General features: G+C 42.5%; 1 protein-coding gene across 1 annotated transcript in view; it reads left to right on the top strand.

The window, feature by feature from the left end:
- Positions 1–15,223, top strand: part of LOC131934902 (cullin-5) — a 53,257-nt gene that overhangs the window by 20,761 nt on the left and 17,273 nt on the right. Inside the window, exons 7-12 of the mRNA XM_059291160.1 lie at positions 2,391–2,484; positions 3,171–3,301; positions 3,825–3,932; positions 4,462–4,526; positions 7,981–8,113; positions 12,661–12,792. Coding sequence (XP_059147143.1) covers positions 2,391–2,484; positions 3,171–3,301; positions 3,825–3,932; positions 4,462–4,526; positions 7,981–8,113; positions 12,661–12,792 — 663 coding nt within the window. The remainder of the gene's footprint in view (positions 1–2,390; positions 2,485–3,170; positions 3,302–3,824; positions 3,933–4,461; positions 4,527–7,980; positions 8,114–12,660; positions 12,793–15,223) is intronic.

Raw genomic sequence — 15,223 nt, 5'->3', positions numbered from 1 at the left:
TACTGGTGTGTGTGTTGTATCTACTGGTGTGTGTGTGTGTGTTGTATCTACTGGTGTGTGTGTTGTATCTACTGGTGTGTGTGTGTGTTGTATCTACTGGTGTGTGTGTGTGTGTGTGTTGTATCTACTGGTGTGTGTGTGTGTGTTGTATCTACTGGTGTGTGTGTTGTATCTACTGGTGTGTGTGTGTTGTATCTACTGGTGTGTGTGTGTTGTATCTACTGGTGTGTGTGTGTTGTATCTACTGGTGTGTGTGTGTTGTATCTACTGGTGTGTGTGTTGTATCTACTGGTGTGTGTGTGTGTGTTGTATCTACTGGTGTGTGTGTTGTATCTACTGGTGTGTGTGTGTTGTATCTACTGGTGTGTGTGTGTGTGTTGTATCTACTGGTGTGTGTGTGTTGTATCTACTGGTGTGTGTGTTGTATCTACTGGTGTGTGTGTGTTGTATCTACTGGTGTGTGTGTTGTATCTACTGGTGTGTGTGTGTGTGTTGTATCTACTGGTGTGTGTGCGTGTTGTATCTACTGGTGTGTGTGCGTGTTGTATCTACTGGTGTGTGTGTGTGTGTTGTATCTACTGGTGTGTGTGTGTGTGTTGTATCTACTGGTGTGTGTGTGTGTTGTATCTACTGGTGTGTGTGTTGTATCTACTGGTGTGTGTGTGTGTGTTGTATCTACTGGTGTGTGTGTGTTGTATCTACTGGTGTGTGTGTGTGTTGTATCTACTGGTGTGTGTGTGTGTATTGTATCTACTGGTGTGTGTGTTGTATCTACTGGTGTGTGTGTGTTGTATCTACTGGTGTGTGTGTGTGTTGTATCTACTGGTGTGTGTGTGTATTGTATCTACTGGTGTGTGTGTGTTGTATCTACTGGTGTGTGTGTGTTGTATCTACTGGTGTGTGTGTGTGTGTTGTATCTACTGGTGTGTGTGTGTGTGTTGTATCTATTGGTGTGTGTGTTGTATCTACTGGTGTGTGTGTGTTGTATCTACTGGTGTGTGTGTTGTATCTACTGGTGTGTGTGTGTTGTATCTACTGGTGTGTGTGTTGTATCTACTGGTGTGTGTGTGTTGTATCTACTGGTGTGTGTGTGTGTGTGTTGTATCTACTGGTGTGTGTGTGTGTGTTGTATCTACTGGTGTGTGTGTGTGTTGTATCTACTGGTGTGTGTGTTGTATCTACTGGTGTGTGTGTGTGTGTTGTATCTACTGGTGTGTGTGTTGTATCTACTGGTGTGTGTGTGTGTGTGTTGTATCTACTGGTGTGTGTGTTGTATCTACTGGTGTGTGTGTGTTGTATCTACTGGTGTGTGTGTGTGTGTTGTATCTACTGGTGTGTGTGCTGTATCTACTGGTGTGTGTGTGTTGTATCTACTGGTGTGTGTGTTGTATCTACTGGTGTGTGTGTGTTGTATCTACTGGTGTGTGTGTTGTATCTACTGGTGTGTGTGTGTTGTATCTACTGGTGTGTGTGTGTTGTATCTACTGGTGTGTGTGTTGTATCTACTGGTGTGTGTGTGTGTGTTGTATCTATTGGTGTGTGTGTTGTATCTACTGGTGTGTGTGTGTGTTGTATCTACTGGTGTGTGTGCGTGTTGTATCTACTGGTGTGTGTGCGTGTTGTATCTACTGGTGTGTGTGTGTGTTGTATCTACTGGTGTGTGTGTGTGTGTTGTATCTACTGGTGTGTGTGTGTTGTATCTACTGGTGTGTGTGTGTTGTATCTACTGGTGTGTGTGTGTGTGTTGTATCTACTGGTGTGTGTGTGTTGTATCTACTGGTGTGTGTGTGTTGTATCTACTAGTGTGTGTGTGTTGTATCTACTGGTGTGTGTGTGTGTTGTATCTTCTGGTGTGTGTGTTGTATCTACTGGTGTGTGTGTGTGTGTTGTATCTACTGGTGTGTGTGTGTGTATTGTATCTACTGGTGTGTGTGTGTTGTATCTACTGGTGTGTGTGTGTGTGTTGTATCTACTGGTGTGTGTATTGTATCTACTGGTGTGTGTGTGTTGTATCTACTGGTGTGTGTGTGTTGTATCTACTGGTGTGTGTGTGTGTGTTGTATCTACTGGTGTGTGTGTGTGTGTTGTATCTATTGGTGTGTGTGTTGTATCTACTGGTGTGTGTGTGTGTTGTATCTACTGGTGTGTGTGTGTTTTTGTATCTATTGGTGTGTGTGTTGTATCTACTGGTGTGTGTGTGTTGTATCTACTGGTGTGTGTGTGTGTTGTATCTATTGGTGTGTGTGTTGTATCTACTGGTGTGTGTGTTGTATCTACTGGTGTGTGTGTGTTGTATCTATTGGTGTGTGTGTTGTATCTACTGGTGTGTGTGTGTGTTGTATCTACTGGTGTGTGTGTGTGTGTTGAATCTAATGTATCTCTCTCTTTAGTTAACAGATTGCTGTGTTAGAGCGCTGGTGACAAGCTTTAAGGACACTATCCTAGCTGAGTGTGCCAGCATGATAAAAAATAACGAAACAGAAAGTAGGAATCCACTTGTTATACTTGATGTCTCTGGTTCAGCCCCTGTAGCCCTTAGGACTTTCTTGATGTTGCAAATGTCTGGCACTTGTTCAGCCTGTAGCCCTTAGGACTTTCTTGTTGTTGCTAATGTCTGGCTCTGGTTCAGCCAAGATTACCATCAGTTTTTTCTCTTACACCTGAGGACATCTTGGTCAGGTGTAAGAAAGACCTAAGCTTGATGTTGATTTGACTGTTCTAGAATTACGGCTGATGTTGATTTGACTGTTCTAGAATTAAAGCTGTTATTGATTTGACTGTTCTAGAATTAAGGCTGTCATTGATTTGACTGTTCTAGAATTAAGGCTGTCATTGATTTGACTGTTCTAGAATTAAGGCTGTCATTGATTTGACTGTTCTAGAATTAAAGCTGTTATTGATTTGACTGTTCTAGAATTAAGGCTGTCATTGATTTGACTGTTCTAGAATTAAGGCTGTCATTGATTTGACTGTTCTAGAATTAAAGCTGTTATTGATTTGACTGTTCTAGAATTAAAGCTGTTATTGATTTGACTGTTCTAGAATTAAAGCTGTTATTGATTTGACTGTTCTAGAATTAAAGCTGATGTTGATTTGACTGTTCTAGAATTAAAGCTGTTATTGATTTGACTGTTCTAGAATTAAAGCTGTTATTTATTTGACTGTTACAGAGTTACGGCTGATGTTTAGCCTGATGGACCGAGTGAGTGATGGCATCCAGCCCATGCTGCAGGACCTGGAGACACATATAGTCAGTCAAGGTCTGGCGGACATGATGGCAGCAGCTGAAACCATCACAACAGTCAGTCCCTTTCTTTGTACCAAGACATGTGGAACAACACATACACACATAAAGCATACAACATTAAGCATACAACATAAGGCATACAACATAAGGCATACAACATAAAGCATACAACATAAAGCTTACAACATAAAGCATACAACATAAGGCATACAACATAAAGCATACAACATAAAGCATACAACATAAAGCATACAACATAAAGCATACAACATAAAGCATACAACATAAAGCATACAACATAAAGCATACAACATAAAGCATACAACATAAAGCATACAACATAAAACTTACAACATAAAGCATACAACATAAACCGTACAACATAAACCATACAACATAAACCGTACAACATAAACCGTACAACATAAACTGTACAACATAAACTGTACAACATAAACTGTACAACATAAACTGTACAACACAAACAGTACAACATAAACTGTACAACATAAACTGTACAACATAAAACATACAACATAAACGTACAACATAACCCATTCAATGCTGTCTGTTTCAGGATTCAGAAAAATATGTAGAACAACTTTTAGAACTGTTTAACAGATTTAGTAGATTGGTATCTGATGCTTTCAATGATGACCCCAGGTTTCTAACCTCTAGAGATAAGGTTGGTTGCTTCTGCCATCTCTTGTGCTGCCCATTATGGCTGCATTGTGCCCATTGCTGTAGCATTGAACATTTGTGCCAATTGCTGTAGCATTGAACATTTGTGCCCATTGCTGTAGCATTGAACATTTGTGCCCTTTGCTGTAGCATTGAACATTTGTGCCCATTGCTGTAGCATTGAACATTTGTGCCCATTGCTGTAGCATTGAACATTTGTGCCCATTGCTGTAGCATTGAACATTTGTGCCCATTGCTGTAGCATTGAACATTTGTGCCCATTGCTGTAGCATTGAACATTTGTGCCCATTGCTGTAGCATTGAACATTTGTGCCCATTGCTGTAGCATTGAACATTTGTGCCCATTGCTGTAGCATTGAACATTTGTGCCCATTGCTGTAGCATTGAACATTTGTGTCCATTGCTGTAGCATTGAACATTTGTGCCCATTGCTGTAGCATTGAACATTTGTGCCCATTGCTGTAGCATTGAACATTTGTGCCCATTGCTGTAGCATGTCCACTGTTTTTCAGGCCTACAAAACAGTTGTAAATGATATTTCAGTCTTTAAACTGGAGATACCTGTCAAAAATAAGGGGTGAGTCTTTTCATTGTATTATCATGTCCTACACTTTATAAGCCCAAATAAGGGATGAGTCTTTTCATTGTATTATCATGTCCTACACTTTATAAGCCCAAATAAGGGATGAGTCTTTTCATTGTATTATCATGTCCTACACTTTATAAGCCCAAATAAGGGATGAGTCTTTTCATTGTATTATCATGTCCTACACTTTATAAGCCCAAATAAGGGGTGAGTCTTTTCATTGTATTATCATGTCCTACACTTTATAAGCCCAAACACCCAGTCTTTTCATTGTATTATCATGTCCTACACTTTATAAGCCCAAACACCCAGTCTTTTCATTGTATTATCATGTCCTACACTTTATAAGCCCAAATAAGGGGTGAGTCTTTTCATTGTATTATCATGTCCTACACTTTATAAGCCCAAATAAGGGGTGAGTCTTTTCATTGTATTATCATATGTCCTACACTTTATAAGCCCAAACACCCAGTCTTTTCATTGTATTATCATGTCCTACACTTTATAAGCCCAAATAAGGGGTGAGTCTTTTCATTGTATTATCATGTCCTACACTTTATAAGCCCAAATAAGGGGTGAGTCTTTTCATTGTAATATCATGTCCTACACTTTATAAGCCCAAATAAGGGGTGAGTCTTTTCATTGTATTATCATGTCCTACACTTTATAAGCCCAAATAAGGGGTGAGTCTTTTCATTGTATTATCATGTCCTACACTTTATAAGCCCAAATAAGGGGTGAGTCTTTTCATTGTATTATCATGTCCTACACTTTATAAGCCCAAATAAGGGGTGAGTCTTTTCATTGTAATATCATGTCCTCCACTTTATAAGCCCAAATAAGGGGTGAGTCTTTTCATTGTATTATCATGTCCTACACTTTATAAGCCCAAATAAGGGGTGAGTCTTTTCATTGTAATATCATGTCCTACACTTTATAAGCCCAAATAAGGGGTGAGTCTTTTCATTGTATTATCATGTCCTACACTTTATAAGCCCAAATAAGGGGTGAGTCTTTTCATTGTATTATCATGTCCTACACTTTATAAGCCCAAATAAGGGGTGAGTCTTTTCATTGTAATATCATGTCCTACACTTTATAAGCCCAAATAAGGGGTGAGTCTTTTCATTGTATTATCATATGTCCTACACTTTATAAGCCCAAACACCCAGTCTTTTCATTGTATTATCATGTCCTACACTTTATAAGCCCAAATAAGGGGTGAGTCTTTTCATTGTAATATCATGTCCTACACTTTATAAGCCCAAATAAGGGGTGAGTCTTTTCATTGTATTATCATGTCCTACACTTTATAAGCCCAAATAAGGGGTGAGTCTTTTCATTGTATTATCATGTCCTACACTTTATAAGCCCAAACACCCAGTCTTTTCATTGTAATATCATGTCCTACACTTTATAAGCCCAAATAAGGGGTGAGTCTTTTCATTGTATTATCATGTCCTACACTTTATAAGCCCAAATAAGGGGTGAGTCTTTTCATTGTATTATCATGTCCTACACTTTATAAGCCCAAATAAGGGGTGAGTCTTTTCATTGTAATATCATGTCCTACACTTTATAAGCCCAAATAAGGGGTGAGTCTTTTCATTGTATTATCATGTCCTACACTTTATAAGCCCAAATAAGGGGTGAGTCTTTTCATTGTATTATCATGTCCTACACTTTATAAGCCCAAATAAGGGGTGAGTCTTTTCATTGTATTATCATGTCCTACACTTTATAAGCCCAAATAAGGGGTGAGTCTTTTCATTGTAATATCATGTCCTACACTTTATAAGCCCAAACACCCAGTCTTTTCATTGTATTATCATGTCCTACACTTTATAAGCCCAAATAAGGGGTGAGTCTTTTCATTGTATTATCATGTCCTACACTTTATAAGCCCAAATAAGGGGTGAGTCTTTTCATTGTATTATCATGTCCTACACTTTATAAGCCCAAATAAGGGGTGAGTCTTTTCATTGTATTATCATATGTCCTACACTTTATAAGCCCAAACACCCAGTCTTTTCATTGTATTATCATGTCCTACACTTTATAAGCCCAAATAAGGGGTGAGTCTTTTCATTGTATTATCATGTCCTACACTTTATAAGCCCAAATAAGGGGTGAGTCTTTTCATTGTATTATCATGTCCTACACTTTATAAGCCCAAATAAGGGGTGAGTCTTTTCATTGTATTATCATATGTCCTACACTTTATAAGCCCAAACACCCAGTCTTTTCATTGTATTATCATGTCCTACACTTTATAAGCCCAAATAAGGGGTGAGTCTTTTCATTGTATTATCATGTCCTACACTTTATAAGCCCAAACACCCAGTCTTTTCATTGTATTATCATGTCCTACACTTTATAAGCCCAAACACCCAGTCTTTTCATTGTATTATCATGTCCTACACTTTATAAGCCCAAACACCCAGTCTTTTCATTGTATTATCATGTCCTACACTTTATAAGCCCAAATAAGGGGTGAGTCTTTTCATTGTATTATCATGTCCTACACTTTATAAGCCCAAATAAGGGGTGAGTCTTTTCATTGTATTATCATGTCCTACACTTTATAAGCCCAAACACCCAGTCTTTTCATTGTATTATCATGTCCTACACTTTATAAGCCCAAATAAGGGATGAGTCTTTTCATTGTATTATCATGTCCTACACTTTATAAGCCCAAATAAGGGGTGAGTCTTTTCATTGTATTATCATGTCCTACACTTTATAAGCCCAAACACCCAGTCTTTTCATTGTATTATCATGTCCTACACTTTATAAGCCCAAATAAGGGGTGAGTCTTTTCATTGTATTATCATGTCCTACACTTTATAAGCCCAAATAAGGGGTGAGTCTTTTCATTGTATTATCATGTCCTACACTTTATAAGCCCAAACACCCAAGATAAGATGACACCACATGCAAATGTGACATTTACTAGACAACATCTAAGTGCTGCTACTGTGCTAGTCCTATGTGTTCCAACAATTGCCATGAGTAAAACTAACTTTTATCATTGGTCAAGTCAAACTAACTTTTATTATTGGTCATGTCAAACTTTTATCATTAGTCAAGTCAAACTAACTTTTCTCATTGGTCAAGTCAAACTAACTTTTATCAGTGGTCAAGTCAAGCTAACTTTTATCATTGGTCAAGTCAAACTAACTTTTATCATTGGTCATGTCAAACTTTTATCATTAGTCAAGTCAAACTAACTTTTATCAATCAATTCAAGTCAAACTAACTTTTATCATTGGTCATGTCAAACTAACTTTTATCATTGGTCAAGTCAAACTAACTTTTATCATTGGTCAAGTCAAACTAACTTTTCTCATTGGTCAAGTCAAACTAACTTTTATCATTGGTCAAGTCAAACTAACTTTTATCATTGGTCAAGTCAAACTAACTTTTCTCATTGGTCATGTCGTAGCCTGGGTGCCAAATCTCAGCCTGAGTCCAAATGTCCAGAACTCCTGGCCAACTTCTGTGATATGTTACTGAGGAAAACCACTGTCAGCAAACGTCTGACTCCAGAAGAGGTGGACAAAAAGTTGAAAAATGTTGTAAGTTGACATCATAATATCTAAAATGTCATTTCCCCACAATGGCCACCAGTATAAGTATTTGTGTTGTACACCTGGACCATATGTCCTGGGTGTTGTACACCTTCACCATATGTCCTGGGTGTTGTACACCTTCACCATATGTCCTGGGTGTTGTACACCTTCACCATATGTCCTGGGTGTTGTACACCTTCACCATATGTCCTGGGTGTTGTACACCTGGAATATATGTCCTGGGTGTTGTACACCTTCACCATATGTCCTGGGTGTTGTACACCTTCACCATATGTCCTGGGTGTTGTACACCTGGACCATATGTCCTGGGTGTTGTACACCTTCACCATATGTCCTGGGTGTTGTACACCTGGACCATATGTCCTGGGTGTTGTACACCTTCACCATATGTCCTGGGTGTTGTACACCTTCACCATATGTCCTGGGTGTTGTACACCTTCACCATATGTCCTGGGTGTTGTACACCTGGACCATATGTCCTGGGTGTTGTACACCTTCACCATATGTCCTGGGTGTTGTACACCTGGACCATATGTCCTGGGTGTTGTACACCTTCACCATATGTGCTGGGTGTTGTACACCTGGACCATATGTCCTGGGTGTTGTACACCTTCACCATATGTCCTGGGTGTTGTACACCTTCACCATATGTGCTGGGTGTTGTACACCTTCACCATATGTCCTGGGTGTTGTACACCTGGACCATATGTCCTGGGTGTTGTACACCTTCACCATATGTCCTGGGTGTTGTACACCTGGACCATATGTCCTGGGTGTTGTACACCTTCACCATATGTCCTGGGTGTTGTACACCTTCACCATATGTGCTGGGTGTTGTACACCTTCACCATATGTCCTGGGTGTTGTACACCTGGACCATATGTCCTGGGTGTTGTACACCTTCACCATATGTCCTGGGTGTTGTACACCTGGACCATATGTCCTGGGTGTTGTACACCTGGACCATATGTCCTGGGTGTTGTACACCTTCACCATATGTCCTGGGTGTTGTACACCTGGACCATATGTCCTGGGTGTTGTACACCTTCACCATATGTCCTGGGTGTTGTACACCTGGACCATATGTCCTGGGTGTTGTACACCTTCACCATATGTCCTGGGTGTTGTACACCTTCACCATATGTCCTGGGTGTTGTACACCTGGACCATATGTCCTGGGTGTTGTACACCTTCACCATATGTCCTGGGTGTTGTACACCTTCACCATATGTGCTGGGTGTTGTACACCTTCACCATATGTCCTGGGTGTTGTACACCTGGACCATATGTCCTGGGTGTTGTACACCTTCACCATATGTCCTGGGTGTTGTACACCTGGACCATATGTCCTGGGTGTTGTACACCTGGACCATATGTCCTGGGTGTTGTACACCTTCACCATATGTCCTGGGTGTTGTACACCTGGACCATATGTCCTGGGTGTTGTACACCTTCACCATATGTCCTGGGTGTTGTACACCTGGACCATATTTCCTGGGTGTTGTACACCTTCACCATATGTCCTGGGTGTTGTACACCTTCACCATATGTCCTGGGTGTTGTACACCTGGACCATATGTCCTGGGTGTTGTACACCTTCACCATATGTCCTGGGTGTTGTACACCTGGACCATATGTCCTGGGTGTTGTACACCTTCACCATATGTCCTGGGTGTTGTACACCTTCACCATATGTCCTGGGTGTTGTACACCTTCACCATATGTCCTGGGTGTTGTACACCTTCACCATATGTCCTGGGTGTTGTACACCTTCACCATATGTCCTGGGTGTTGTACACCTGGACCATATGTCCTGGGTGTTGTACACCTGGACCATATGTCCTGGGTGTTGTACACCTTCACCATATGTCCTGGGTGTTGTACACCTGGATCATATGTCCTGGGTGTTGTACACCTTCACCATATGTCCTGGGTGTTGTACACCTGGACCATATGTCCTGGGTGTTGTACACCTTCACCATATGTCCTGGGTGTTGTACACCTTCACCATATGTCCTGGGTGTTGTACACCTGGACCATATGTCCTGGGTGTTGTACACCTTCACCATATGTCCTGGGTGTTGTACACCTTCACCATATGTCCTGGGTGTTGTACACCTGGACCATATGTCCTGGGTGTTGTACACCTTCACCATATGTCCTGGGTGTTGTACACCTTCACCATATGTCCTGGGTGTTGTACACCTTCACCATATGTCCTGGGTGTTGTACACCTTCACCATATGTCCTGGGTGTTGTACACCTGGACCATATGTCCTGGGTGTTGTACACCTGGACCATATGTCCTGGGTGTTGTACACCTTCACCATATGTCCTGGGTGTTGTACACCTGGATCATATGTCCTGGGTGTTGTACACCTTCACCATATGTCCTGGGTGTTGTACACCTGGACCATATGTCCTGGGTGTTGTACACCTTCACCATATGTCCTGGGTGTTGTACACCTTCACCATATGTCCTGGGTGTTGTACACCTGGACCATATGTCCTGGGTGTTGTACACCTTCACCATATGTCCTGGGTGTTGTACACCTTCACCATATGTCCTGGGTGTTGTACACCTGGACCATATGTCCTGGGTGTTGTACACCTTCACCATATGTCCTGGGTGTTGTACACCTTCACCATATGTCCTGGGTGTTGTACACCTGGACCATATGTCCTGGGTGTTGTACACCTTCACCATATGTCCTGGGTGTTGTACACCTTCACCATATGTCCTGGGTGTTGTACACCTTCACCATATGTCCTGGGTGTTGTACACCTTCACCATATGTCCTGGGTGTTGTACACCTTCACCATATGTCCTGGGTGTTGTACACCTGGACCATATGTCCTGGGTGTTGTACACCTTCACCATATGTCCTGGGTGTTGTACACCTTCACCATATGTCCTGGGTGTTGTACACCTTCACCATATGTCCTGGGTGTTGTACACCTGGACCATATGTCCTGGGTGTTGTACACCTGGACCATATGTCCTGGGTGTTGTACACCTTCACCATATGTCCTGGGTGTTGTACACCTGGACCATATGTCCTGGGTGTTGTACACCTTCACCATATGTCCTGGGTGTTGTACACCTTCACCATATGTCCTGGGTGTTGTACACCTGGACCATATGTCCTGGGTGTTGTACACCTTCACCATATGTCCTGGGTGTTGTACACCTTCACCATATGTCCTGGGTGTTGTACACCTTCACCATATGTCCTGGGTGTTGTACACCTTCACCATATGTCCTGGGTGTTGTACACCTGGACCATATGTCCTGGGTGTTGTACACCTGGACCATATGTCCTGGGTGTTGTACACCTTCACCATATGTCCTGGGTGTTGTACACCTGGATCATATGTCCTGGGTGTTGTACACCTTCACCATATGTCCTGGGTGTTGTACACCTGGACCATATGTCCTGGGTGTTGTACACCTTCACCATATGTCCTGGGTGTTGTACACCTTCACCATATGTCCTGGGTGTTGTACACCTGGACCATATGTCCTGGGTGTTGTACACCTTCACCATATGTCCTGGGTGTTGTACACCTTCACCATATGTCCTGGGTGTTGTACACCTTCACCATATGTCCTGGGTGTTGTACACCTGGACCATATGTCCTGGGTGTTGTACACCTTCACCATATGTCCTGGGTGTTGTACACCTTCACCATATGTCCTGGGTGTTGTACACCTGGACCATATGTCCTGGGTGTTGTACACCTTCACCATATGTCCTGGGTGTTGTACACCTTCACCATATGTCCTGGGTGTTGTACACCTTCACCATATGTCCTGGGTGTTGTACACCTTCACCATATGTCCTGGGTGTTGTACACCTTCACCATATGTCCTGGGTGTTGTACACCTGGACCATATGTCCTGGGTGTTGTACACCTTCACCATATGTCCTGGGTGTTGTACACCTTCACCATATGTCCTGGGTGTTGTACACCTTCACCATATGTCCTGGGTGTTGTACACCTGGACCATATGTCCTGGGTGTTGTACACCTGGACCATATGTCCTGGGTGTTGTACACCTTCACCATATGTCCTGGGTGTTGTACACCTGGACCATATGTCCTGGGTGTTGTACACCTTCACCATATGTCCTGGGTGTTGTACACCTTCACCATATGTCCTGGGTGTTGTACACCTTCACCATATGTCCTGGGTGTTGTACACCTTCACCATATGTCCTGGGTGTTGTACACCTGGACCATATGTCCTGGGTGTTGTACACCTTCATCATATGTCCTGGGTGTTGTACACCTGGACCATATGTCCTGGGTGTTGTACACCTTCACCATATGTCCTGGGTGTTGTACACCTTCACCATATGTCCTGGGTGTTGTACACCTGGAATATATGTCCTGGGTGTTGTACACCTTCACCATACGTCCAGACAACACGCATACATTCTGCAAGTGCTTTTGTTTAAATATCTAATTCAAAAGTGGTTATTTTGAGATGTTTACTAACACTTGTTGACAGCTTACTTGTTATTGCAGCTGTTGGTGCTCAAGTATGTACAAAATAAAGATGTCTTTATGAGGTACCACAAGGCTCATCTGACTCGTAGGCTCATACTCGACTCATCTGCTGACAATGAGAAGGAAGAAAACATGGTCGAGTGGCTTAGGGTAAGTGTCACAGGTTGTGGTTGTGGTCAAGATGTGGGTTTGTTGTTGTGGTCAAGACTTGGGTTTGTGGTCAAGACTTGGGTTTGTGGTTGTGGTCAAGACTTGGGTTTGTTGTTGTGGTCAAGACTTGGGTTTGTGGTCAAGACTTGGGTTTGTGGTTGTGGTCAAGACTTGGGTTTGTTGTTGTGGTCAAGACTTGGGTTTGTGGTTGTGGTCAAGACTTGGGTTTGTTGTTGTGGTCAAGACTTGGGTTTGTTGTTGTGGTCAAGACTTGGGGTTTGTGGTCAAGACTTGGGTTTGTGGTTGTGGTCAAGACTTGGGTTTGTTGTTGTGGTCAAGACTTGGGTTTGTCGTTGTGGTCAAGACTTGGGTTTGTTGTTGTGGTCAAGACTTGGGTTTGTGGTCAAGACTTGGGTTTGTGGTCAAGACTTGGGTTTGTGGTTGTGGTCAAGACTTGGGGTTTGTGGTCAAGACTTGGGTTTGTGGTTGTGGTCAAGACTTGGGTTTGTTGTTGTGGTCAAGACTTGGGTTTGTCGTTGTGGTCAAGACTTGGGTTTGTTGTTGTGGTCAAGACTTGGGTTTGTTGTTGTGGTCAAGACTTGGGTTTGTGGTCAAGACTTGGGTTTGTGGTTGTGGTCAAGACTTGGGTTTGTTGTTGTGGTCAAGACTTGGGTTTGTTGTTGTGGTCAAGACTTGGGGTTTGTGGTCAAGACTTGGGTTTGTGGTTGTGGTCAAGACTTGGGTTTGTGGTCAAGACTTGGGTTTGTTGTTGTGGTCAAGACTTGGGTTTGTTGTTGTGGTCAAGACTTGGGGTTTGTTGTTGTGGTCAAGACTTGGGGTTTGTGGTCAAGACTTGGGTTTGTTGTTGTGGTCAAGACTTGGATTTGTTGTTGTGGTCAAGACTTGGGTTTGTTGTTTTGGTCAAGACTTGGGGTTTGTGGTCAAGACTTGGGGTTTGTGGTCAAGACTTGGGGTTTGTGGTCAAGACTTGGGGTTTGTGGTCAAGACTTGGGGTTTGTGGTCAAGACTTGGGTTTGTTGTTGTGGTCAAGACTTGGGTTTGTTGTTGTGGTCAAGACTTGGGGTTTGTGGTCAAGACTTGGGGTTTGTGGTCAAGACTTGGGGTTTGTGGTCAAGACTTGGGGTTTGTGGTCAAGACTTGGGTTTGTTGTTGTGGTCAAGACTTGGGTTTGTTGTTGTGGTCAAGACTTGGGGTTTGTGGTCAAGACTTGGGTTTGTTGTTGTGGTCAAGACTTGGGTTTGTTGTTGTGGTCAAGACTTGGGTTTGTGGTCAAGACTTGGGTTTGTTGTTGTGGTCAAGACTTGGGGTTTGTGGTCAAGACTTGGGTTTGTTGTTGTGGTCAAGACTTGGGTTTGTTGTTGTGGTCAAGACTTGGGGTTTGTGGTCAAGACTTGGGGTTTGTTGTTGTGGTCAAGATTTGGGTTTGTTGTTGTGGTCAAGACTTGGGTTTGTTGTTGTGGTCAAGACTTGGGTTTGTTGTTGTGGTCAAGACTTGGGTTTGTGGTTGTGGTCAAGACTTGGGTTTGTTGTTGTGGTCAAGACTTGGGTTTGTTGTTGTGGTCAAGACTTGGGTTTGTTGTTGTGGTCAAGACTTGGGTTTGTTGTTGTGGTCAAGACTTGGGTTTGTTGTTGTGGTCAAGACTTGGGTTTGTTGTTGTGGTCAAGACTTGGGTTTGTTGTTGTGGTCAAGACTTGGGTTTGTTGTTGTGGTCAAGACTTGGGTTTGTTGTTGTGTTCAAGACTTGGGTTTGTTGTTGTGGTCAAGACTTGGGTTTGTTGTTGTGGTCAAGATTTTGGGTTTGTTGTTGTGGTCAAGACTTGGGTTTGTTGTTTTGTTCAAGACTTGGGTTTGTTGTTGTGGTCAAGACTTGGGTTTGTGGTCAAGACTTGGGTTTGTGGTCAAGACTTGGGTTTGTTGTTGTGGTCAAGACTTGGGTTTGTGGTCAAGACTTGGGTTTGTTGTTGTGGTCAAGACTTGGGTTTGTGGTCAAGACTTGGGTTTGTTGTTGTGGTCAAGACTTGGGTTTGTTGTTGTGGTCAAGACTTGGGTTTGTGGTCAAGACTTGGGTTTGTGGTCAAGACTTGGGTTTGTTGTTGTGGTCAAGACTTGGGTTTGTTGTTGTGTTCAAGACTTGGGTTTGTTGTTGTGGTCAAGACTGGGGTTTGTGGTCAAGACTTGGGTTTGTTGTTGTGGTCAAGACTTGGGTTTGTGGTTGTGGTCAAGACTTGGGTTTGTTGTTGTGGTCAAGACTTGGGTTTGTTGTTGTGGTCAAGACTTGGGTTTGTTGTTGTGGTCAAGACTTGGGTTTGTTGTTGTGGTCAAGACTTGGGTTTGTTGTTGTGGTCAAGACTTGGGTTTGTGGTTGTGGTCAAGACTTGGGTTTGTTGTTGTGGTCAAGACTTGGGTTTG

The sequence above is a fragment of the Physella acuta genome, unplaced genomic scaffold (genome assembly GCF_028476545.2).
Source record: "Physella acuta isolate Inbredline_101_S28 unplaced genomic scaffold, ASM2847654v3 ptg000120l, whole genome shotgun sequence".
In the NCBI taxonomy this organism is placed as follows: Eukaryota; Metazoa; Mollusca; class Gastropoda; family Physidae; genus Physella; species Physella acuta.
The sequence above is the reverse complement of the archived record's forward strand: the minus strand, read 5'-3'. Positions and strand labels throughout refer to the sequence as shown.